General features: G+C 39.5%; 1 protein-coding gene across 1 annotated transcript in view; it reads right to left on the minus strand.

Moving 5' to 3' along the window:
- The window catches only part of SLC35F2 (solute carrier family 35 member F2), a 62,350-nt gene that overhangs the window by 19,307 nt on the left and 15,327 nt on the right, over nt 1-27,716 (minus strand). The window contains exons 2-3 of the mRNA XM_059070364.2: nt 2,410-2,585; nt 322-449 (exon numbers count right to left, since the gene is read on the minus strand). Of these exons, the coding sequence (XP_058926347.1) occupies nt 322-449; nt 2,410-2,585 (304 nt within the window). The remainder of the gene's footprint in view (nt 1-321; nt 450-2,409; nt 2,586-27,716) is intronic.

Here is a 27,716-nt window from a genome sequence, read left to right on the forward strand (position 1 = left end):
TGTTTAAGCAACATATAAAACAGAACTCTTGCCAACATCACAGCATTGCCAACTAAATATTTATGTTTATTTTCGTAGCAACTGTTCTATTCTGCTATAGCATTAGCAGTTTGGGAACTGATTAACTTGTACACGTTTTCAGTAATTCCAGGAAACCTTACTCATTAGCACATATGCTCCACTGGAAAACAGATAGCATCCAACTATGTTTAGGTTTTCTTCAAGTGAACAGGTTCTTAATAAAATTAGTTGAGCACATATGAGCTCAGATTCTTCTCTTAAAGCTATAAAACCCAAACTGGTAAGAGGACTCCTTCTTACCTGGACACTGGTTAGAGTTGTGTACTGGTATGCTCTGACAATCAGGTAATTAGCTTCTACATCTGCTAGTCCAAGCAGGATGTACTTCCACCATTTCTTTTTCAAGATGTATAAAAGGTTATCACTACCTGGTTGAAAGAAATCTAGATTAGTACATGTGCTTGAAATGATTCCATGCATGTTTATTTAGAGATAAAGAGTCAAAGCAAGGGTTTACTATGTATTTTGAACGTGGACCCTCCTAATTTCCATTACTCATAACCCAAACTCCTGCAACAGCTCAGCAGTCAGATTTTTTTCTAGTACCCTCATACTTAGCCCAAGCTAAGGTATCATCATAGACCAAGTGTTCAATGAAAACACCAAAGAGAAAGGAAGTAAGAGAAAAGTGGTTAAATTCCCTTTCCTACTGCAACAGAAATATAACATCCAGATCCCTAGGAAATGAAATGTTTTCTTATGAATTCATTGGTTATTTAACCTCTATTCATGACCTTCTTCAAAGAAAACTCTGCATGTGGTCATTCTTTTGGAAAAGATGTGCTTTCAAGAGAAAATTAAGCCAGTGGTAAGTATGGAAAAACGATTTAGTGGCACCATTGAAGAAATACCTTTTATCCCTTAAATTCTATGTATTCAAGTTAAATGTGATTCATTTCTTTGTAGAATCTAGCATCACAAGGAGATATAGAGTTAGCACATATACAAGAAGGCTTTATGGGTAAGATAACCTGCAAGGAAATAAAGGTAGTGAGAATCGTAGCCAAATAATTATCATGAAATCCCAATCAGTAGCAACATCCTGAAAACACAGTTTGTCTTCCTCAAGATGAGATGGCATGGAATGCATCTAATAACCATCCCTTAGGAGGACTTCACTGATATACTTATGAATCACACTGACTTCCTAAAGGCCAATGCTTACATAGAGGAGAAAAGTCTGAGGCTATTAACCATGTACCAGTTCTATTTCCAACTCCTAAATTTCTTGCCAAATTTGGAATTTTCCCCTTAAGATATCTCTCTACCCCTTCCCACAACTGGTTTCCATTTTCTTTCAAAATAAGTTATTTATCCTGACACATAGAAATACCATTGATATATTAAGGTTCATACTAAAAGATGATTAGCAAATACCACACTGGTGATTTTATTATATGCCTTAAATGTGATGAAAATGGGAGTATTGCACCCTACCAATCAGTCTGGGTTACCCATTGTCTTTACACTCTTGAATTCAATCTTATTTAATTTATTTTATAATACCATGCTCTTCTTTTGTGGGAATGATGGCTCTTATCATGACAAGAAGCCTCTAATACAGCATGGTGTTGAGTGCATGGGATCTGGGGCAGGCTGCCTAGGTTGAAATCTGGCTCCACCTGCATGACTTATAGCAAGTTATCTAAGTACTACATGCCTCAGATTACTCGTCTATAAAGTGGAGATGATAATAATACTCACTTGATTTGTTAGGAGGCTTCAATGAGTTAAGCAATTAAAATGATACCTAGCACAATAATGTTAGCCTAGTTTTTCCCATTTATAAATAGTTAGCTAGAAATGATAATTCTACAATGATTCTAAAACAACTTAACCAGCCAGTAATAAGATGTTAATTCCTTGCCAATTCCTTGTTTTGTTTCTCTCACAACATAGTCTTGATCTATCAATACATGCAATTGGTGGTCCATTTAGCATGCTCCACTTAGCTGGAAATACATATTTTGGACAGTGAGGTTCTTGACTTTTTAAGTGTTTCTAATACTGTCTTTTAAATTTATAAACCATGGGGGGAAAAAAAGAAGACCTAACTTGTAATGGCATTTACACTTCTTTTTTTAGACAACTCCTACGTTACAGTTTGGTGCTACTTATTTTAATCAACAATTTCAAAGAGTTATACACAAATCTCTAGTCACCAATTTCATAGAATTCAAAGGTGTCATACTTTTCTAATAACTTTTATAAAAACAGCAGTAGTTTCCTGTTCTTGGTTTTGCCCCATATTTTATTTTTTGAACGTCAAGAGCCAAAAATTTTTATCAAGATAATTTGTTGAAAAGGTAATTCCCACATTTGACATACCTGATTGAAATGCCAGCATCACTGTGTAAATTAGAAACAGCAAGCAATAGTTGATAAAACTCTGAAGCATGGGTGTATTCACTTTGTATCTTTCTGCCAAATACTGGCTGGTGATGGCTGTCCCACATATACACAAGGACAACATCTGACCCAGGGCAATTGTTTTCAAAATATTCCTAGAAAATAAAGGAGGAAATCAGAGGAACTGGCAAGTAAGTTATATCTTTCACACACACACACACACACACACACACACACACACACACACACACACACACACACACACACTTAGGGCTAAACCAAAAGGAAAATGTTAATAATTCCAGGTGGCTCTTTATTTCATTTTATCACTTACTTCATATGCACAAAAATTAAAGTGTTGGATTTTGAGAGACTACAGTTTTATTCTCTTTTACATTTCTAATTTTCCCCTCATTACCACAAAAATACATATCCCCCGAGTTCACTGATGATCTGTTTAGAAAACATTTTGATTACTTAGCTATGTCATATTTTATTTGAATTATTTGTGTGTGAGTTTTTAAAACTCAACTTTAACTCTAGTTTTAAAGTCTTCCTATTCATTAAATGCTTAACATTTTCTCATCCTTTCATTCTCCCAGAGACTTGGTTCCTTCAACTAGAAGCAGAGGCTTTCAATGTTACCTACATGTTAGAATTATGGAGCTTTAAAAAATGCTAATATCCCGGGCTGCACCTGAGACCAATTATATCGTCGCCTCGGGGGGTGGGTCCAGGCCTCGGTGGAGTTCAAAGGTGCCCAAGTAATTCCAAATGCAGCCAAGATTGTGAATCACTGTTCCAGAGGCTGGCACTTTGGATCCGGAGAAGAATAAGATCTAGACCCTACCCTTTGGCATTTTAAAAGAGAAGTACCTTAACAACCAACTACAAAACTGCAGAAAGCAAACTACACAACAACAGTCTTGGTAACAGTGGTGTGATTAAAGGGCTGAGAGAGCACACAGGTACTACTGGTTAATTCTGAGTGAGGGAGTTAGCAGGCAGGGAGAAAACTGAGAAAAGTTTTAAGGAAAAGGTGATTTTTCAGTTAGGTTCGGAAGTCAGTATATAAGAGATTTCTAGAGGAAGAAGTAGGGAGAAGGGAACCCAGGAAGAAGTAACTGTAGGACCAAATGTAGAGGCACAAACATGCAATGGTGGGTTCAGGAAATATTGAGTGGCCTATGCCTAAGGCATAAGGTCAACAGCAAAGAGTGGAGGGCAAGAAGCCTGGAAAAGTAAATACAGGCCAGACTGTAAAAAGGTAACTCTGGTTACTATGAGAAGGACTGAAGGTTAGAAGGTTAATATAATGATCCATGGCTGAACTAAAGCCACATCAATGTGAATGTTAAGTAGAGAATGATGTGAAAGACACAGAGCCTAGTGATCCATTAAATCTCAGGAGGAGGTATTGAAAATGATCTCTGGGTTTCTGGACTAGATGACTGGATAGATATAAGGCTGCTGACCAAGACACAGAATAGAGGATGAGAAGCAGGTTTGGGCAAGGGGAGAGTACTGACCTCAATTTGAGAGCACTAGAAATTGAGGTGGCTGGAAGGTCTAAGAGAAAAACATTAAGAGGTTTGTGATAGGCGGACTCTAAGATGGCCACCAGTGAATCTCTGTTTCTGGGTAGTTTTGCTCTGTGTAATCTCTTCCACTTGAACATGGATTGGATCTTTGACTTGATTCTAACCATTAGAATACAAGAAAATTAATGGGATACCATACTGTACAATACAGGGAATATAGCCAATATTTTATAATAACTATAAATAGAGTATAACCTTTAAAAATTGTTTATCAGTATATTGTACACTTGTAACTTATATAATATTGTACATCAACTATACTTCAATTTTTAAAAAAAACTAAAAAAAAAAAAAACCAACAAAAAAAAAACAGGATACCACTTCCATGGATACATTACCTGAGGTTATAACTTCCATCTTGCTACCCAACTCTATTGATTCTCTTCCTTGCTGGCTCTGATCAAACAAGCTGCTATATATAGAGAGGTCCACATGGAAAGGAACTAAGGGTGGACCCTGGTCAACAACCAGCAAGGAACTGAGACCCTGAGTCCAACAGTCTCCAAGGAAATAAATCTTGCCAAAATCAACATGAGCTTGGAAGCAGATTCGCTCCCCAGTCATGACTTCAGATGAGACTCTAGCCCTGGCCGACACCATGACTGCAGCCTTATGAGAGACCCTGAAGCAGAGGGAAGAGCTAAGCCACGCCCAGATGCCTAATTCATAAAAACTATGAGATAACAGATGTATATTGTTTTAAGCCACTAAATTTGAGGTAATTTGTTACACACAGTAGCAACAGATAGCAAATACAAGGTTGAAACTCTGGACTTCAGAAAGACCATATCTGTTTTACTCTCCACTACATATCCAGTGCTGGCACTTTGTTGTCACTCAATAAATATTTGTCAAGTGAATGTAAATGGATAAAGAAATTACTAGATACGCCCAAATATATGGTTACCTCAAATATAAGACACTTACCCAATGAAGTTCAATAGTCAGAGAAAGATAAGAAATTATGAGTGCCATGATACAGAAACTAAGAGTAGAAAAACATTTCAAGAAGGATGAGATCATCAATACTACAGTGTCAAAAACTGCAGAGAGAAAAGGTGTCATCATGGCTAAAGAGACACAGTTGGACTGGCAAACTGGAAGCTGCTAGATGGCTTGGAAGGAAAGCATTTTGTTAGTGGTGATAACTAAAGTCAGATTCTAGTGGGCTGAGTGAGTAGAATATGAGCAAATTAATGCACCAAACATATATAGCTCTTTTTTCCTTTTTAATGATGAAAAGGAGAATAGCGATGGGGAAAGAGTTTGAAGAATAAGCAGCAGTGTTGAGGACAAGTTTTTTGCTTGTTTGTTTAATTATTATCTTGTTAAAGGAGCAGGGAAACTTAAACAAGTTTGGGAGATGAGCAGAAGGCAATATGGGTGAAAACTTGAAAGAAACTTAAAAGAAATTAAAAGAGATGATGAAGATATATAGTTCCTGGAAGGTTCAGGGACCAGGATTCAGAATACTGCAACTTCTATTTAAATGTTCTCTACATAAATACTTCCTTCCAGAGTTGCTCTAAACAAAATAGAAAATACCCAAATTGCAGAAGACAGAGAATATCTGTTCTAAGAGTTGACAATGTATTTTTTCTTTGGAATATTTGCTTCAGTAATTTGCAACTAATCTCAAACGATCTTAACACAGGCAAAAAGAAAAAGGGGAAATTTGCTGGGTAAGTCAACCCTAAATATATACTTATAGAGCATCTACCATGTGCCAGGCCATGAAGATACAAAACTGGATAGGCACTCTCTGTGCCTCAGAGGCTCAGAGACCATTGGGGATAAGTAGGCATATAAACTACTAATTAGGGCACAGACAGACAAGTACAAAAATGGGCTAGTTACAAGAACCTCAGGAGTTCACTAGACAGGCACAGTAAGGAAAGATATCTCAAGTAGAAGGAATAGCAGGTACCAAGGCACAGAGTTCTAAAACAATATGGCACATTCAGGGATTTCAAGTGGGTTGGTGTTGCTATAACCCAGAGTATAAGAGAAAAACAAAAGCAGCAGATGGTGGAAAAGTCAACAGAATCGAGATCAAGAAGAGATCTAAAATAGGTTCAAACGCTGGCATCTTATTTTGCTGGTGGTAAGCTCATTGAAATCTTCTGAATAGGAGAAAGTATAGAGATTAGCAAGGCAGGAATTGAGCATTCCTGGGTCCCTAAATATGTCATAGCACATTATGTCATAACACAGAACACCAAAACCTAACCCTGAATTCCTGCCATGGAAGCCAATCAAAGAGGAAAATTGACAGAGACAGATCTATCTAATATAATACCCAGTTTTCTGGATCAGACACCTGTGTAGATAACAATGTAATTAATCAAGATCCCAAAGACAAAAGGAAAAGGCACATTTGGAAAAGAGATTAACTCAATTTTGGACATGCTGGATTTTGTTTAATTATGAGACAGTCAAGAAGAAATTTCCAGTAGACAGTTTGGAGCTGGGAAAAGGGATTGGATTGGAGAAATAAATTTGAGGATCATGATCATAAAAGTGGTAATCGAAGTTGGGATATAAATGAGGTCACTAAAACATATACCTAAAAATTGAAAAGAAAAGAGGGTAAAAAAGAAACTTTCTGGGGGACTTCCCTGGTGGCTCAGTGGTTAAGAATCTGCCTGCCAATGCTCACCACAACTAGAGAAAGCCCACATGCAGCAACGAAGACCCAATGCAGCCAATAAATTTAAAAATAAATAAATAAATTTATTAAAAAAAAAAACCCAACACTCTGGGAAACAGCAACATTTAAGGGGCAGAGGAGGAAGAGAAATTAGAGATGGGGATGAAAGGGCATGGCCAGAGAGAGGCAGGGAGAAAACAAGGAAAAACACTCTGGAAGCAAGAGTAAGTGGCATTTCAAGGAGGAAGCGCTCTACAGTTTGAACTGCAGCAAATTTCTCCTAACTGCTCTTCCTGTTCTACTCTCTCTCTCCACAAATATTGGCAAAATCAACATATCCCCCTTGTGTTCTCCTCAATCTCTTAGCCCTCCTGAGATAAGTACTTTCTAGAACTTGATATTTAACATTCAAAGCATTTCCATATATTTTCATATTTACAGAAGTATCCTTATGCAATGTATACAATTGTTTTATCTTTTTATATAAACAGCATCATACTAAATGTATACTTTTGCAACTTGCTTTTTTGATCAACATTGTTCAAGAGAGTCCTCTATATTGATATGTTAGTTCTAGTTCATTCCTTTCCACTACTGTATAGTACTCCACTGTGTAATTATATCACACTTTATCCATTCCCTTACTGAGTATTAGGTTGTATTCCAATTTATTTTTGCACTTATAAACAATGCCTCTACAAACACTCATATGTATGTCCCCTGACATACATATCTAAGAGTTTTTCTGGGTTTTAGCAAAGTAGTGCAAATGGGTTACTTATGTGCTAACATATAATCTCCTCTGCACTCAGGATGGCCTGATGGGTAGCATCTAGACATCTGCTAGAAGCAGTGAACTCAGAGTACTCTACAAATATAATGAGTTTCTATTTGTGTCATGAAGTTTAAAGGAATCATTTGCTCTGGAGATATACTTAAGAGTAGAATCATTGGTTTTAGGGCATGTCTTCAACTTTACTTGTTTTGCTAAAATGCTCTTCAAAGGGTTATATCACTCCATGTAGTTTACTCTGTTACTTTCAAAAGGAAGGAAATGAAGCAACTTTACCCTTCAACAGGCAGAGATTATATCAGGAAATGGCCAGACCCAAAGACATTTTATTAGGTTACTCAAGGAAATTTTCACCCAGGTGAACAGGAGGTTAAGGACTTGCTCCCACAGAGTAGTATTCTTTTTTTAAAAAAATTATTTATATATTTATTTATTTTTGCCTGCATTGGGTCTTCGTTGCGGTGCACGAGCTTCTCATCATAGTGGCTTCTCTTGTTGTGGAGCATGGACTCTAGGAGTGCAGGCTTCAGTAGTTGTGGCTCACAGGCTCTAGAGCACAGACTCAGTAGTTGTGGCACACAGGCTTAGTTGCCCCACGGCATGTGGGATCTTCCCGGACCAGGGCTCCAGCCCGTGTCCCCTGCATTGGCAGGTGGATTCTTAACTACTGCACCACCAGAGAAGCCCCAGAGCAGTGTTCTTTCTAGGGATGTTCTACCTGTCACAGGCTGATGAGGCAAACCGGATCTGCGGGTTGCTACCTCTTTCTCTTATGCTCATTTCTTCCTGAAGGAGGCATAGTTTGCATCGATTCTGGAGGTTATGCTGCCCTATCCTAGGCATAAGAAATTCAACACTGAGTCCTGTATAGTGTACTGGGAACCTACAGAAGTATAGGCTGAAACCAAAGAGTGAAAAAGTGCATTCATTTTGTGTCATTGTCCCCAGCCACATACTTCCCTCTGGAATCATGTAGGGAAGGGTACCTGGCCAAGGAAATGGTTCCAATTTTCTGGTATTTCATTGTTTAATGACCTCCTTTCTTTAAACTTCTCCTCTCTTCCATGGAACAAAATCTCAGAATTGCTAGATTTTGTTGCTAATGCCAACTTTTTTTAAGTTGAGGAGACTGTGGCCCAGAAGAGGCATGTGTGTTCCCTAAGATCATCTCAGGAGCAGAGTCTGTGCGCAAATTGTCTGACCACTGAACATCTGCTGTGCCCGCCATAGAACGTGATCTTAGGATAGTAAGCGAGGTCATCTCTCACAGCTGATACCTTCTTACCTCCTGTACCTCTTTGTTCTCACTCACCTTTCCACACATTCCTCTCTTTACCCTCCTTCACTTCTCCACAATTTTATAACAGAGCTTATATTAGAAAACACCTTATTCAAAGGATCCCTGCACCTCACCTTGCAGTCAGGAAACAAAGGGTCTAGCCTAATTTCCCTGCTACCAGTATTAACACTGTTTCTCCGTATGTCAGGAGGACATTGGATGTCCAAAGTACAGGGCACTAAAAAGCTAATCAAGGGACTGATAACTTTATCAAATTCAGAACATTCTTTGCACACCATAATGGGCTCGAAAGCAATAATAAATGTGAAATATGTGAGAATAAGAAATGTGGAAGCACTAAGCCCTGTTCACAAATTGACAAAATTCCTCTAATAAGCTCACATTTACATTAAAAAATAGCACAATTAAGCAAGCTGTCCTCCAACTATAAAGTATAACCATCTTCTAAAAAAAAAAAAGAGTCATAAATTGAGTATGGAGATTTAAAGTTACAGGAATGCACTTCTCTTGGCTCCAAATCATAATGACCTCATCTATAATGGAAGAGGAAGAGAGCAAGAATGAGAGCAAGTGAGAAAGAAAGAGAAACTGAAGGAGGTAGAGGCTGAACAAGGGCGAAAGAAGAGAAAACCACTCAGACTCGTAGAGATACCATAGGCCTCAAAACAATTTTTGTTACTTATGGCTTCCAATTTAAGCATTTGGATTTCACAAGGTCCTAGTGCATATGAATTCTGAATTAAACAAAGGGACTCTCTCTACACCATAATAAAACCTGTTACTCTCTAAGGGAAGCTGCCAGAAGCAACATGCATCTAACCATGGGACATATCCTGTCACTGTTTTTCAAACGGAACCTCCACTGAAGTGAACTTCAATGGCAGGATATGATCCAACTCCAAGACATATTTCCCAAGGCAGCTTCATGCTGTGGGAGCTGGGCCACCAGAAAGCAGGGCAAACAAGTCATGGATTATCAGGGGTAGAGGTGGGAAAACACGTAGAAAATAAACTAAATAACATCACTTCTGACCACATTACTATTTGGATATATTGTATGAATTTAAGGAATAAAAGAAGAAAAGACTTTAAGGCATTTTATTTCCCCCCTTCTTTCTTCCAGAAAAGCTAAAGTACGTATTTTAACATCCCTTCCATTTCAAAGCACATACTCATGCACATGCTTTCCAATGAAACTATAACTTCTTTTATTCATTTATTCAGTCAGTAAACTCTTCAGTCATGTACTTACTAAAGTTTCTTGGGTGCCTAATATGTGCTAAGCACAGGGAATTTAGAAGGCCCATGTATTTCATGGTCCCAGGCCCACTTCTCTCCAGAACAGGTCAGCAGACTCTTGTTGTGTGCCCTGAAAAAATACCATATCCCTCTATCCTAGCACCTACCATGCTGCCTGTGGTTCTTCCTCCAAGAATCTAAGCTCCAGGAGGACAGGGACTTTATCATCTCCATGAGTAACACAGTGCCTGATACAGAATAAGTGCTTCAAGTATATTTGCCATTGTTGAACATGCTAAGGAGTTTTCTGTCTAGTCGAGGAAACAGACCTCACAACACAGAACCACAATAAAATGGGAAAGTGTCAAAACAGAGTTGTATGCGTGGCCAAGGGAAGGAAGAGTCAAGACTGCCTGGAAAGCGGTCACAAAGAATGAGACACTTGATCACAGACCAGAAAAGTGAACAACTTCCAGGAAGATTCAGGAATGAAGGAAAGGCTATAATATGGATTTTTGCCTAATTCAAACACTAGCTTTACATAAAATATACACAAGACACAATGACAGGACTGATTCATTTATTCAGCTCTTCTTCATTTGGAATGTCAGGTTAGATCGATAGTCCTCTACCTGGGGGTACATTTAAAAATCATTGGGAGCTTTAGAAAAACACCAAAACTAAGACATCAGCCCAAACGAGTTGAATCATATTCTTAGGAGGTATCATCCAAATATCAGTCTACTTTAAAATTCCCCTAGATGCCTCTAATACACAATGAAGATGACAAACCACAGAATTATTTGAAGAAAAAAAAAGTGTCAAATGACTAATACAATGCATTGTTTGAATGCTAATCACATATTTTTGTTCACTTTATGTCTCAAATCCGTGCTTCTAGGTTGCACATTATCATCTAAAGGCAAGATTTAGTATCAAAGCTAAAAGACTTCTATGGAGCCTTCTTCTTGCGGAGATTTTTAAATCTATCATACTGCCATCTGTAAATACCCGGGATAGAATAATAACTTGAGCACTTCTATAAAAATCCTATTACAAACCTGAAAAGAATAAATCCTCACATTTAGCACATATATTATCCAGTGTCTATTAGTAGAGTATTTTAAACTAGACTGGAAGGAAGCTAAAAAATTATAGCTTTTCTTTATATAGTGAGTAGCAACCTAGAAGACCTGTTATATTCTTTCCTTATCTACATTTCTACGATTCAAAAATTTAGCCATTAGTGTATCATCTAATGCTAACAAGCATAAGTAGCTAGCAGTTTTGAAGAACCCACATTCTGATGTAATAAAGGCATATTCAAAACTCAAAGTGGCCAAGAAAGCCAAATTTCAAAGAATAGAAAGGGCAGTAGTATATATTATTACCTCAAAAAGAAGGCAAGTAAGGAAAGGTAATTTTCTTTTTCCCCCGTTGGATTATGTCTTACTCATTGTAGATGCTCAGTAAATATATACAGACTACTCACTGCAGCACTATTTATAATAGTAAAAATCTAAAGAAAAAACCTGTATGTCTAAAAATATTGTTGCAGGAAAGAAAGTGGGCACAAGAGGATGGTCACGTCCCTGGTATCAGGCGAGTCCCTGGGACGGCTGCCAAGTGTGGGTTCTTAGCTTCACACAGGAAAGAATTCAAGAGTGAGCCATAGTAAAGTGACAGAAGGTTTATTCAGGGATATACACCCTCCATAGACAGAGTGTGGGCCACCTCAGAAGATGACAGGCACTAGGGTATGCAGTGGTCAGTTTTAAAGGGGTGGATAAGTTCATAGGCTAATGAGTGGGAGGATTATTCCAACCATTTTGGGGAACAGGTGAGGATTTCCATGAATTGGGCCACTGCCCACTTTTTTGCCTTTTATGGTCGGCCTCGGAACTGTCATGGCGCCTGTAGGTGTGTCATTTAGCTTGCTGATGTATTACAATGAACATATACTGAGGTTCAAGGTCTAGTGGAAGTCAATCACCCACCATCTTGGACCCAGTTCGTTCTAAACGGTTTATGGCTTATGTCGTGTCCTCAATGGTTGTCATTCTTTTAAAGGTTGTGCCCTGCCACCTTCCTGTCTCAGAGGACTAGCTTAATAAACACAAAGGAATACCGATCGGCTATAAAAAGCAAAGCAAATATCTCTAGACACTATAAAATGACGGCCAGGATATACTAAAAAAAGAACCAAATGAGGAGGAAAATGGGTATGGAATGCAAACATTTACCTATATTTGTTAGTATTTTTAAATGAAAACAGGTAACTGTTTTTAAAGTTACCTATAGGTCAGGAGAGAGAGAAAGTAAGAGGTACATTATGTCTGAATATGCCTTGTTTTATAGATTTGTCTTAGGAGCCATGTAAGTATTTTACATAATTATAAAACAAAAATTAATTTTTTTAAAAAGCTACATATAAAATTAAAAACAAAATTTTAAATGAACTTAAGGATATCTTAAGTTGGTGGCAAAACCAAATAGAAAGGAATTATTTCAAGCGACTTTAAAACAGACTAATTTGACAGTACATTCCTAGTAGAATATACCACAGAAACAATAAGAACTGTAAAATATCTTAAACTGTTTAGAGGTAGTGTTGATATTATTTTGAGACTGTGTGCATACTGTGGAATAAAGCAAACAAGAAATGATATTAATGTATTGATTTTTGGTACAGGAAAAAGGAGATGAAGATGTAAGACTGAAGAGGTTATATTAAAAACCCTATGGTTCTGAACTTTATTAAAAGTTAGAATTAACTCAAAGGGCAATCCCGCCCTTCCTATACAAATTATACCTCAGGGTAATGAGTTGATGACAGGGAGTTTGTAGAAATACTTATATAATAAATAAAAATGGAATGACAGAAATAAAATATCATTTTACAACCCCTAATAAAATAATAATCTAGGCAATAAAACTTGATAGCTCCTAATATAACAACAACAACAACAACAAAAAAAAGACAAGCAAATGTTATGCATCTCCTGAAGATAATACAAAATATCTATGAAATAGTCTTGCCAAAAATATAGGACTACAGGGTTTTTAACAGGGGTCCACTGATCAGGTCCATGAAAAGATTCTGGGAAATATATGAACTTGGATGGGAAAAAGATACATCACAATACGTTCCCTTCGATTGTGAACATGGGTAACAAACTGTAGAAGTATTAGCAGTGCCTATGACTTTGCTGCCAAAGAATTCACAGATATTTTCATACCATATGACAACTGTTGCTGAAATTTCAAAATATCATCACTACTCCAAAATCATGGTAAAGAGCCATTGTGAGATCTTGTTATTTAACATGTTTTTTTTAAAGAAAAGAAGCACATATATTAACATCATAATGTGTTTTTAATAGTTGAATACCTAAAGAGATGTAATTTGTTTCCACTATAATCCTATGTATTTTATTTTCTGCATTTAAAAACAGTATTCTGAGAAGGAAATACTGTACACCCACCAGAAAGATACAATCAGCAAAACTGAGAGTGTGGAAAACTCTCCAAGACAAATGAACTATTTTTTCAAAAATAAACTGCAAGAAAAAAAAAGAGCCAAAGAAAGAAAAAAGACAACAACAACAAAAAAGAGCAAAGAGGAAGAGGAAATGTATAGAAGAAAGAGATGTAGATATAACAACCTGTTGAAATGCATGGGCCTTATGTGCATCTTGATTTAAAAACACTATTTTTAAAATTAAGTTATAATTGGGGAAATCTGAACATGGACAAAATATATGATAGTAAGGAACTATTGTTAATTTTTAGGTGGAATAATGGTACTATGACTATGTTTCTTAAGCCCTTATCTTGCAGAGATTTATACTGAAATATTTATGTATGATATTATATGATGCTTGAGATCTACTTTAGGATAATCCAGAAGGGATGAAGTGGAGCAGTGCAAATGAAATGAGTTGATAATTATTGGGTGATGAGTACATCACAGCAGGTAATAGTATCTATTTTTATTTAAATGTTTCCATAGTATTTTTTAAGCCTAACAGAACCCCCACATTTACCCCTGATAAACCCAAACATCACATTTACTTACTTTCAGTTACCAACTAAGCATGGTAACACTCATTGTCTCTTGCTTATCAGAAGTTTTAGTGTCTGATTAGTTAAAAGAGAGAGAAGGAAAAATAAATTCATTATTACTTAACAAATGCAATTTAGAGGAGTTTCAAAATACATTAATTCCTGGCAGAGAAGTAATGAAAAGGGGTTTATAATGGAGGAAAACCCTAAAGATAGCTGATCTAATAAAATGTCTCACATTATACTCTACTTAGTGTGTGTTTGGCTTCCCAGGTAAGTTGTAGGCTACTAAAAGACAGAAACAATGTTCTATTCATCTTTGTTTATCCAGTATGTGAATCAATATGGGCAGGCTGAATTGCTGCAAAGGGAAAAAATGCCAGCAGAGAAAGAGGACTTTTGAAGCCTCCATTAGCCTATCTTCAGCAGGGGGAACTATTTTTGGGCTACAAAAAGAAATTATTCTACAGTGTAACTTGGAAATGTGTCAATTCTAATGCCACCAGAAAGCATTCAACTTCAGAATATTACTACAGCTAATTAATGAATTTGGTAAAGTAGCAGGATACAAAATTAATGCAAAGAAATCTCTGGCATTCCTATACACTACTGATTAAAAATCTGAAAGAGAAATTAGGGAAACACTCCCATTTACCACTGCAACAAGAAGAATAAAATACCTAGGAACCTAGGAATAAAAAACCTACCTAAGGAGGCAAAAGACCTGTATGCAGAAAACTATAAGACACTGATGAAAGATATCAAAGATGATATAAACAGAGAGATATACCATGTTCTTAGATTGGAAGAATCAACATTGTGAAAATGACTATACTACCCAAAGCAATCTACATATTCAATGCAATCCCTATCAAATTACCAATGGCATTTTTCACAGAACTAGAACAAGAAATTTTACAATTTGTATGGAAACACAAAAGACCCCAAATAGCCAAAGCAATCTTGAGAAAGAAAAACAGAGCTGGAGGAATCAGGCTCCCAGACCTCAGACTACAAAGCTACAGTAATCAAGACAGTATGGTACTGGCACAAAAGCTGAAGTATAGACCAATGGAAAAGGATAGAAAGCACAGAGACAAACTCATGAACATATGGTCACCTTGTCTTTGATAAAGGAGGCAAGAATATACAGTGGAGAAAAGACAGCCTCTTCAATCAGTGGTGCTGGGAAACTGGACAGCTACATATAAAAGAATGAAATTAGAACACTTCCTAACATCATACACAAAAATAAACTCAAAATGGATTAAAGGCCTAAATGTAAGGCCAGACACTATAAAACTCTTAGAGGAAAACATAGGAAGAACACACTTTGACATATATTGCAGCAAGATCTTTTTTGACCCACCTCCTAGAGTAATGGAAATGAAAACAAAAATAAACAAATGGAACCTAATGAAACTTAAAAGCTTTTGCACAGCAAAGGAAACCATGAACAAGACCAAAAGACAACTCTCAGAATGGGAGAAATTATGTGCAAATGAAGCAACTAACAAAGGATTAATCTCCAAACTTTACAAGCAGCTCATGCAGCTCAATATCAAAACAACAAACAACCCAATCCAAAAATGGGCTGAAGACCTAAATAGGCATTTCTCCAAAGAAGATATACAGATTGCTAACAAACTCATGAAAGGATACTCAACATCACTAATCATTAGAAAAATGCAAATCAAACCACAATGAGGTATCACCTCACATTTCTCTGTGTGTGTGTGTGTGTGTGTGTGTGTGTGTGTGTGTGTGTGTGTGCGCGCGCGCGCTAAGCGGGCCTCTCACTGCTGTGGCCTCTCCCGTTGTGGAGCACAGGCTCTGGACGCACAGGCCCAGCAGCCGTGGCTCACGGGCCCAGCCGCTCTGCGGCACGTGGGATCCTCCTAGACCGGGGCACGAACCCGTGTCCCCTGCATCGGTAGGCGGACTCTCAACCACTGTGCCACCAGGGAAGCCCTCACCTCACATTTTGATGAATGGCAATCATCAAAAAATCTAGAAACAATAAATGCTGGAGAAGGTGTAGAGAGAAGGGAACCCTCCTGCACTGTTGGTGGGAGTGTAAATTGATACAGCCACTATGGAGAACAGTATGAAGGTTCCTTAAAAAACTAAAAATAGAACTACCATATGACCCAGCAATCCCACTACTGGGCATATACCCTTAGAAAACCATAATTCAAAAAGAGACATGTGCCACAATGTTCATTGCAGCACTATTTACAATAGCCAGGACATGGAAGCAAACTAAGTATTCATCGACAGATGAATGGATAAAGAAGATGTGGCACATATATACAATGGAATATTACTCAGCCATAAAAAGGAATGAAATTGAGTTATTTGTAGTGGGGTAGATGGACCTAGAGTCTGTCATACAGAGTGAAGTCAGTCAGAAAGAGGAAAACAAATACCACATGCTAACGCATATATATGTAATCTAAAAAAACAGTACTGATGAACCTAGTGGCAGGGCAGGAATAAAGATGCAGACGTAGAGAACGGACTTGAGGACACGGGGGTGGGGAAAGGGGAAGCTGGGGCGAAGTGAGAGAGTAGCATTGACATATATACTCTACCAAATGTCAAATGGATGGCTAGTGGGAAGCTGCTACATAGCACAGGGAGATCAGCTCGGTGCTTTGTGATGACCTAGAGGGGTGGGAAAGGGAGGATGGGAGGGAGGCTCAGGAAGAGGGGATATGGGAATATATGTATGCATATGATTCACTTTGTTGTACACCAGAAACTAACACAACATTGTAAACCAATTATACTCCAATAAAGATGTGGAAAAAAAATTTTTTTAAAGCAAGCATTCAACTTCAAAGTGAAAATGTAATATATGTTGCAATGCATATTGAAATGGGACAAAAGTGACTGTTGTCTGCTCTGCTGGGCAATATAAATCGTAGAAAAAGGAAACTTGCCAAATTATTACAATTTCTCTAGTCCTATACAGGAACAAGAATCCATTAAAAAGTCAATCTTAACTGCTTGGAAGTCAGATACCAAGAGTAGAAGAAAGGATGTCATGAAGTAAGGGGAGACATGTACTTTCTTTTGTCTTTGTTCTAGATTTAACAAACAACATCAGATCTTGTAACTCCTGTGTAGATTTTTCAGTTGGGATGATTTCACTATAACCAGCTGTCAAATTTAACAGTAACAATTCTCATTATAAATTAATACATTTATTTTCAAGTATAAATGTAAGTTTGAATAGCAAGAGCAACTAGAGCCCAATCACCCCCAAATGAACTGACCATGATATACAGACGTGGAAAATTCCACCAGGGAACAGGAATCCAGAGTTTCAGATATCAGCTTTCTTATCTACAATGCTAGAAGCATGTTCATAAAATTTTGCCAAAACCACAGTCTAATATTTAATGAAGTAATGAAGCAAGTTTGTCCAAAAATTGTCCCATAAATTATAACACCCATTATATTTTCTTGTATTTATGATTATTATACAGAATAATGGGATAGGACACTTTGAAATTAGCAAAACATTTTTCTCTACTTAACTTCCCCATATGTCATATGAACTGCTTACACTAGAAGGGGAGGGGAGAAGCTAACCAATTTTGCAGTACTCTATGACAATACAACATAGTTTAGAGAAGAGCAAGCTTAGTGTGGGTCTAGATCCAGCAAGTAACCCACTGGATTACATCCAGTCACTTTAGTTGTAACTCAGGATGTTTTCAAACAAAATGAACTTCAACCTCTGGGACTTAACAACTCTTATAGTTGCTGGAACTCTCATTCTATTCTGACTCTGCAGAAACAAGAGAGGGCCTAGAGCCAAAGGATACTAGTGCAAGAGGTAAGAAAGCAATGACTAGATTGGTCAATGAATCAAACTGCCTGATTGAACCTTAAAATTAATGGAGAATTTGGGTGTGATTATAGGACTTTTGTTGTTTTCTTTATCCTGTTTGTACATAGCAAGTTTTCTAACAATGAGAAATCTATTTTTAAAAATCTATTTTCTTGGGGCTTCCCTGGTGGCACAGTGGTTGAGAGTCCACCTGCCGATGCAGGGGACATGGGTTCGTGCCCCGGTCTGGGAAGATCCCACATGCTGCGGAGCGGCTGGGCCCGTGAGCCATGGCCGGCCTGCACGTCTGGAGCCTGTGCTCCGCAACGGGAGAGGCCACAACGGTGAGAGGCTGGCGTACTGCAAAAAAAAAAAAAAAAATCTATTTTTCTTTCTATAAAAACCTGTAAAGTGAAGGGACCAGAAGAGAACATAACATTAGAAGACTTCTTTGACTCCTCATTTTGAATCCTTGTACTAATGTGGATTCACAGCTCACCTTTGCTTCTCCCTCAACCTCCTTATTACCTGCGATTCTCAGCTGACAATTCAAGGTTTCCAAACTGCTGACTTAAAGCTCCCTGGACTCGTCAATGGGGCATCCGTCATCATCAAATATTATTTATTTATTACATTCACACTAATGATCCCCATCAGAATACCTAACTTTATGTTTTTTATAGTGCCTCACAATTTACAAAAACTTCTCTCTACCCTCTTTGATTTTTGATCCATTTGACAGTGCAGTGGAGTTACAGACGAAGAAACCAAGACTGAGAGAGGTGAAATGGGTCACATCGGTCAACAACCGATGTTGTTCAAAAGCGGCAGAATTAAGTACAAAATACAAACCCCCAACACTAAGTAGAGTGCTTCTGCTAGCCCACCATGTTCCCTCCTACATGATTCTGTTAAAATAACTTCAAAGTAGAGGATTCATCTCTTCTTTTTTTTCTATAACCAAATGTTTGATGACAGTGGATGAGGCTGCAAAAATACAGGTTGGTACCATCTCTCTCTATAAATGCCTGACTTCTTATGTGATCATTGAATATGACTTCAATATTATATTTCTCCATATGTTTTATAATAGATAAAATATTCCATAATAACTGCAGACTCGGTTTGCATAGAATTAAATCAGTTATCATAGAATTATGATTATTTTACTTGGAATTTTGTATATAAATATATCCAAACACACGCCAAGCAATTTAATAAATACTATGCACACTACTGAAGTATATAACCTTCTGCAATACCTGGGAACTTTAATCATCACAGTATCATCCCACAGCCAATAAAAGAGAAGGCTACCAATATCAAGCCCTCTAGAAAAACAGAGTTAAGCAGAAACACACACACACACACACACACACACACACATCCTCACACAAATAGAAAAGTGTGGAGAGAGAAAAGCATTTGAGGTATTTGAAGGTAACTGCACCTGTGGAGTAGAAAGCTGCAGCTTATTCAAGGGAGATGATCTATCTCAGGGATGATCAAATCAAGTTAATAACCGTGTCTTTTTTCAGAAGAGGGGTAGCCTTTGCAGTAGTTCACCACTCCTACCTAGAAACTGCTTAGTGGAAATAGTCCACCAGGCAGGCAATTGCAATAACCCATGGTGACCTTTATTACCATCTTCTTAATGGTATCCTTTTCAATTCAGCAAATATTTTTTTAGTTCCTGACAGTATGTCAGGCTCTGGGAATATAGAAAAATAATAGCTAGAGAGCCTGCCTTCATGAAATTCACAACACAGCAGTGAAGAAAAACAGTAAAGAAACAATTGCGATGGGACCTAACCTAATTTGAGATTTCATGCAAGGCTTTCCTCATGAAGTGATATTTCATCTGACACAAAGAATGAAGTCAAGTTGCTCAGGTTAACAGAAAGGGAATAGGAACTGCTGTTCTGTTACCCGAAAACTGGGTTCGCTTCTTAGTGGGTGTTGAGCTAAAAAACACAGCCAAGCCAAAGAGTGGGAGAAGGAAGGATTTATTACTTGCAGCAAGTAAGAACAAGAGGTATCTTTCCCAAAGCAGTGTCTCCCCAACAGCAAAACTGGGGAAGTCTGAAGCTGAGGGTATATGCATATTCATGAAGGGGCTTGAGCAGAGAAGAATTCAGCATAGAATTGGGACAAAGGTTGACAGAGTCCAAGCTTTAGTTCACCAAAATCTCGTGGGTCAGAAAAGCTCAACATCATCATTCCTTAGGTTCCAGCTTCACTGGGCAGGGGGCGGGTTGGGGGGCTCAATTCTGTAAAACAGCCCAAGAATGTGCTTCAGGCTATCTTTACCATTGAAACAGAACTGAGAGCCTTTATAACTGATTTATTCTTTGCTACTGTTACTTCTCTTGCCTAAGAACTCATTTGTTCTTTTGTTCCCTAAAATCACTAATTACTGAGACCGGTTCAAGGGCATTGTGTCCAGGCTTAGATCACAAAATGGCTTAGGTCTTTCTCTAATGTCAAGAAAGCCATGCCTGGTTCTCTTTTTCCAGGGACCCCCTACCCTATCTGCTTATAGGGTCTCAGCAGAGAGAATGGTATTGTGAATTCTCCAGCATGCCTGGAGCCTAGAGATGCAGTTCATCCAAAGAAATTAGCAGCTACCAAATCTCTTTCAAACCTGTGGTACAACCTGAAAAGAGTATCAATTCTTGGTTGATTATTTCAAACACTGACCATGTGCAGAAGGTGTGGGTTAGATGAGGTGAGAAAAGGTTTTAAAAAGGTTTCCTTGGGCTTCCCTGGTGGCGCAGTGGTTAAGAGTCCGCCTGCCGATGCACGGCGCACGGGTTCTTCCCGGTCCGGGAAGATCCCACATGCCGCGTAGCGGCTGGGCCCGTGAGCCATGGCCGCTGAGCCTGCGCGTCCGGAGCCTGTGCTCCGCAACGGGAGAGGCCACAACAGTGAGAGGCCCGCGTACCGCGAAAAAAAAAAAAGTTTACTTGACATTTTATGAATTATTGCTTACATTTTTACCAGCATCCAGGTGGTCTTTGTGCTCTAAAGCTGTTTTTTTTTAAATTGGAACCAATTTTAGACTCTATCACCAAATGTAGTAGGCATAATGATGTCTCCCCAAAACTGTCCATGTCCTAGTACCCTGGAACCTGTGAATAATTCACCTTACATAGTGTGATATTATGATATAAGAAATACATATTTTAGTGTTGGTTTCTGGCCAGATCCTAAAACCCTTGTAATTTTCTAACTGATAAGAGTGAAAGGAGGGGGAGCGAGAAGATGGCGGAAGAGTAAGACGCGGGGATCACCTTCCTCCTCACAGATACATCAGAAATACATCTACACGTGGAACTTCTCCTATAGAACACCCACCGAACGCTGGCAGAAGACCTCAGACCTCCCAAAAGGCAAGAAACTCCCCACGTACCTGGGTAGGGCAAAAGAAAAAAGGATAAACAGAGACAAAGAATAGGGACGGGACCTGCACCAGTGGGAGGGAGCCGTGAAGGAGGAAAGGTTCCCACACACTAGAAGCCCCTTCGCGAGCGGAGACTGCGGGTGGAGACTGCGAGTGGCGGAGGGGGAAGCTTCAGAGCCGCGGAGGAGAGCGCAGCAACAGGGTGCGGAGGGCAAAGCGGAGAGATTCCGCAGAGGATCAGTGCCGATCAGCACTCACCAGCCCGAGAGGCTTGTCTGCTCACCCGCCGCGGCGGGCGGGGCTGGGATCTGAGCCTCCGGCGGATCCCAGGGAAAGGTCTGGAGTTGGCAGAGTGAAAACAGCCCGAAGGGGTTAGTGCACCAGGGCTGGCCGGGAGGGAGTTCGGGAGAAGTCTGGAGGTGCCGAAGAGGCAAGAGACCTTTTCTTCCCTCTTCACCTCCTGCTGCGCGAGGAGAGGGGTTTAAGCGCGCCGCTTAAAGGAGCTCCAGAAACGGGTGCGGAGCTGCCGAAGAGACAAGAGACTTTTTCTTGCCTCTTCGCTTCCTGGGGCGCGAGGAAAGGGAATTAAGGACACCGCATAAAGGAGCTCCAGAAACGGGCGCGAGCTCCGGCTGTCGGCACGGACAACAGAGACGGGTGTGGGACGCTAGGGTTGCTGCTGCCGCCACCAAGAGGCCTGTGTGCGAACGCAGGTCACTCTCCACACCGGCCCTCCCGGGAGCCTGTGCAGCCCGCCACCGCCAGGGTCCCGGGATCCTGGGACTGCTTCCCCGGGAAAACGCGCGGTGCGCCTCGGACAGGTGAAGCGTCACTCTGGCCTCTGCCGCCGCGGACTCGCCCCACATCCGTGCCCCCCCCCCCCGCCCCCGCCTGAGTGAGCCAGAGACCACGAATCAGCTGCTCGGTTAACGCTGCTCCTTTGACCCCGCCCTGTCTGAGCGGAGGGCAGACGCCCTCGGACGACCTGCGCGCAGAGGCGGGGCCAGCTCCAGGGCTGAGCCCCAGGAGCTGTGTGAACAAAGAGAGGGGGAGGTCCCCCCCAGCAGCCTCAGAAACAGCGGGTTAAAGCTCCACAGTCAGCTTGAAGTGCCCTGCATCTGTGGAAAACCTGAATAGAAAGCGAAATATCCCAGGGTGAGGAAGTAGACTTTGGGAGCAAGATATACTATTATTTTCCCCTTTTTTCTTTTTGTGAGTGCGTATGTGGGTGCTGCTGTATGAGATTTTGTCTGTGTAGCTTTGTTTTCACCATTTATCCTGGGCTTAGACCGACCTTTTTTTTTTTTTTTTGGTTTTGTTTTGTTTTGTTTTGTTTTGTTTTTTTTCTTTAATAGAAATTTTTCTTCTTAATAATTGTCTTGTTATTTTAATAACTGTATTTTACCCTACTTTATTTTGTCTTCTCCCCTTTCTTTCTTCCTTTCTTCCCTCTTTTCTTTCCTATTTCCCTCCTTCCTTCCTCCCTTCCTTTCTTCCTCCCTCCCTTCCTTTCTTTATTCCCTCCTTCCTTCCTCCCTTCCTCCCTCCCTTCCTTTCTTTATTCCCTCCTTCCTTCCTCCCTTCCTTTCTTCCTCCCTCCCTTCCTTTCTTTATTCCCTCCTTCCTTCCTCCCTTCCTTTCTTCCTCCCTCCCTTCCTTTCTTCCTTCCTTCCCTCCCTTACTCCTTTCTTCCTTCCTCTCTTGCCTTTCTAGCCTTTCTATTTTTTTCTCCCTTTTGTTTTGAGCCGTGTGGATTAAAGGCTCTTGGCACTCCAGCCAGGTGTCAAGGCTGTGTCTCTGAGGTGGGAGAACTAACCTCAGGACACTGGTCCACAAGAGACCTCTCAGCTCCACGTAATATCAAACGGCGAAAATCTCCCAGAGATCTCCATCTCAACACCAAGACCCAGATTCACTCAAGGACCAGCAACGAACAGTGCTGGACACCCTATACCCAACAAAGAGCGAGACAGGTCTACAGCCCCATCCATTAGCAGAGAGGCTGCCTAGAATCACAGTAAGGCTACCAAAATCCCCATACACGCCCCCAGACGTGGACCTGCCCACCAGGGAGACGGGATCCAGCCTCATCCACCAGAACAGGGGCACTGGTCCCCCCAACCAGGAAACCTGCTCAACCCACTGAATCAACCTCAGCCACTGGGGACAGCCACCAAAAATAGATAGAAATACGAACCTGCAGCCTGCAAAAGGGAGACCCCAAACACAGTAAGATAAGCAAAATGAGAAGACAGAAAAACACACAGCAGATGAAGGAACAAGATAAAAACACACCAGACCTAACAAATGAAGAGGTAATAGCCAATCTACCTGAAAGAGAATTTAGAATAATGATGGTGAAGATGATGCAAAATCTTGGAAATAGAATAGACAAATTGCAAGAAACAGTTCACAAGGACCTAGAAGAAATAAAGAGGAAGCAAGTAATGATGAGCAACACAATAAATGAAATGAAAAATACTCTAGATGGGATCAGTAGCAGAATAACTGAGGCAGAAGGACGGATAAGTGACCTGGAAGATAAAATAGTGGAAATAACAACTGCAGAGCAGAAGAAAGAAAAAAGAATGAAAAGAACTGAGGACAGGGCTTCCCTGGTGGCGCAGTGGTTGAGAGTCCACCTGCTGATGCAGGGGATGCGGGTTCGTGCCCCGGTCCGGGAGGATCCCACGTGCCGCGGAGCGGCTGGGCCCGTGGGCCATGGCTGCTGAGCCTGCGTGTCCGGAGCCTGTGCCCCGCAGCGGGAGAGGCCACAGCAGTGAGAGGCCCGCATACCACAAAAAAAAAAAAAAAAAAAGAACTGAGGACAGTCTCAGAGATCTCTGGGACAACACTAAACGCACCAACATTCGAATCATAGGGGTCCCAGAAGAAGAAGAGAAAAAGAAAGGGACTGAGAAGATATTTGAAGAGATTATAGTTGAAAACTTCCCTAATATAGGAAAGGAAATAGTCAACCAAGTCCAGGAAGCACAGAGAGTCCCATACAGGATAAACCCAAGGATAAACACGCCGAGACACATAATAATCAAACTGTCAAAAATTAAATACAAAGAAAACATATTAAAAGCAGCAAGGGAAAACCAACAAATAACACACAAGGGAATCCCCATAAGGCTAACACCTGATCTTTCAGCAGAAACTCTACAAGCCAGAAGGGAGTGGCAGGACATACTTAAAGTGATGAAGGAAAAAAACCTACAACCAAGATTCTCATTCAGATTTGATGGAGAAATTAAAACCTTTACAGACAAGCAAAAGCTGAGAGAGTTCAGCACCACCAAACCACCTTTACAACAAATGCTAAAGGAACTTCTCTAAGCAAGAAACATAAGAGAAGGAAAAGACCTACAAGAACAACCCGAAACAATTAAGTAAATGGTAATACGAACGCACATATCATAATTACCTTAAATGTAAATGGATTAAATGCTCCCACCAAAAGACACAGACTGGCTGAATGGATACAAAAGCAGGACCCATATATATGCTGTCTACAAGAGACCCACTTCAGACCTAGGGACACTTACAGGCTGAAAGTGAGGGGATGGAAAAAGATATTCCATGCAAATGGAAATCAGAAGAAAGCTAGAGTAGCAATTCTCATATCAGACAAAATAGACTTTAAAATAAAAACTCTTACAAGAGACAAAGAAGGACACTACATAATGATCAAGGGATCGATCCATGAAGAAGATATAACAATTGTAAATATTTATGCACCGAACATAGGCGCACCTCAATACATAAGGCAAATACTAACAGCCATAAAAGGGGAAATCGACAGTAACACAATCATAGTAGGGGACTTTAACACCCCACTTTCACCAAAGGACAGATCATCCAAAATGAAAATAAATAAGGAAACACAAGCTTTAAATGATACATTACACAAGATGGATTTACTTGATATTTATAGGACATTCCACCCCAAAACAACAGAATACACAATTTTCTCAAGTGCCCATGGAACATTCTCCAGGATAGATCACATCTTGGGTCACAAATCTAGCCTTGGCAAATTTAAGAAAATTGAAATCGTATCAAGTATCTTTCTGACCACAACGCTATGAGACTAGATATCAGTTACAGGAAAAGATCTGTAAAAAATACAAACACATGGAGGCTAAACAATACACTACTTAATAACGAAGTGATCACTGAAGAAATCAAAGAGGAAATCAAAAAGTACTTAGAAACAAATGACAATGGAGACACGACGACCCAAAACCTATGGGATACAGCAAAAGCAGTTCTAAGAGGGAAGTTTATAGCAATACAATCATACCTTAAGAAACAGGAAGCATCTCGAATAAACAACTTAACTTTGCACCTAAAGCAATTAGAGAAGGAAGAACAAAAAAACCCCAAATTTAGCAGAAGGAAAGAAATCATAAAGATCAGATCAAAAATAAATGAAAAAGAAATGAAGGAAACAATAGCAAAGATCAACAAAAGTAAAAGCTGGTTCTTTGAGAAGATCAATAAAATTGATAAACCAGTAGCCAGACTCATCAAGAAAAAAAGGGAGAAGACTCAAATCAATAGAATTAGAAATGAAAAAGGAGATGTAACAACTGACTCTGCAGAAATACAAAGGATCATGAGAGATTACTACAAGCAACTCTAGGCCAATAAAATGGACAACCTGGAAGAAATGGACAAATTCTTAGAAATGCACAACCTGCCAAGACTGAACCAGGAAGAAATAGAAAATATGAACAGACCAATTACAAGCACTGAAATTGAAACTGTGATTCAAAATCTTCCAACAAACAAAAGCCCAGGACCAGATGGCTTCACAGGCGAATTATATCAAACATTTAGAGAAGAGCTAACACCTATCCTTCTCAAACTCTTCCAAAAGATAGCAGAGGGAGGAACACTCCCAAACTCATTCTATGAGGCCACCATCACCCTGATACCAAAACCAAAGACGTCACAAAGAAAGAAAACTATAGGCCAATATCACTGATGAACATAGATGCAAAAATCCTCAACAAAATACTAGCAAACAGAATCCAACAGCACATTAAAAGGATCATACACCATGATCAAGTGGGGTTTATTCCAGAAATGCAAGGATTCTTCAATATACGCAAATCAATCAACGTGATACACCATATCAACAAACTGAAGGAGAAAAACCATATGATCATCTCAATAGATGCAGAGAAAGCTTTTGACAAAATTCAACACCCATTTATGATAAAAACCCTGCAGAAAGTAGGCATAGAGGGAACTTTCCTCAATATAATAAAGGCAATATATGACAAACCCACAGCCAGCCTTGTTCTCAATGGTGAAAAACTGAAACCATTTCCACTGAGATCAGGAACAAGACAAGGTTGCCCACTCTCACCACTCTTATTCAACCTAGTTTTGGAAGTTCTAGCCACAGCAATCAGAGAAAATAAAGAAATAAAAGGAATCCAAATAGGAAAAGAAGAAGTAAAGCTGTCACTGTTTGCAGATGACATGATACTATACATAGAGAATACTAAGGATGCTACCAGAAAACTACTAGAACTAATCAATGAATTTGGTAAAGTAGCAGGATACAAAGTTAATGCACAGAAATCTCTGGCATTCTTATACAATAATGATGAAAAATCTGAGAATGAAATTAAGAAAACACTCCCATTTACCATTGCAACAAAAAGAATAAAATATCTAGGAATAAACCTACCTAAGGAGACAAAAGACTTGTATGCAGAAAACTATAAGACACTGATGAAAGAAATTAAAGATGATACAAATAGGTGGAGAAACATACCATGTTCTTGGATTGGAAGAATCAACATTGTGAAAATGACTCTACTACCCAAAGCAATCTACAGATTCAATGCAATCCCTATCAAATTACCACTGGCATTTTTTACAGAACTAGAACAAAGAATTTCACAATTTGTATGGAAACACAAAAGACCCCGAATAGCCAAAGCAATCTTGAGAACGAAAAATGGAGCTGGAGGAATCAGGCTCCCTGACTTCAGACTATACTACAAGGCCACAGTAATCAAGACAGTATGGTACTGGCACAAAAACAGAAATATAGATCAATGGAACAGGAAAGAAAGCCCAGAGATAAACCCACACACATATGGTCACCTTAACTTTGATAAAGGAGGGAAGGATATACAGTGGAGAAAAGACAGCCTCTTCAATAAGTGGTGCTGGGAAAACTGGATAGCTACCTGTAGAAGTATGAAAATAGCACACTCCCTAACACCATACACAAAAATAAACTCAAAATGGGTTAAAGACCTAAATGTAAGGCCAGACACTATCAAACTCTTAGAGGAAAATATAGGCAGAACACTCTATGACATAAATCACAGCAAGATCCTTTTTGACCCATCTCCTAGAGAAC

The sequence above is a fragment of the Kogia breviceps genome, chromosome 7 (genome assembly GCF_026419965.1).
Source record: "Kogia breviceps isolate mKogBre1 chromosome 7, mKogBre1 haplotype 1, whole genome shotgun sequence".
Classification (NCBI taxonomy): Eukaryota; Metazoa; Chordata; class Mammalia; order Artiodactyla; family Physeteridae; genus Kogia; species Kogia breviceps.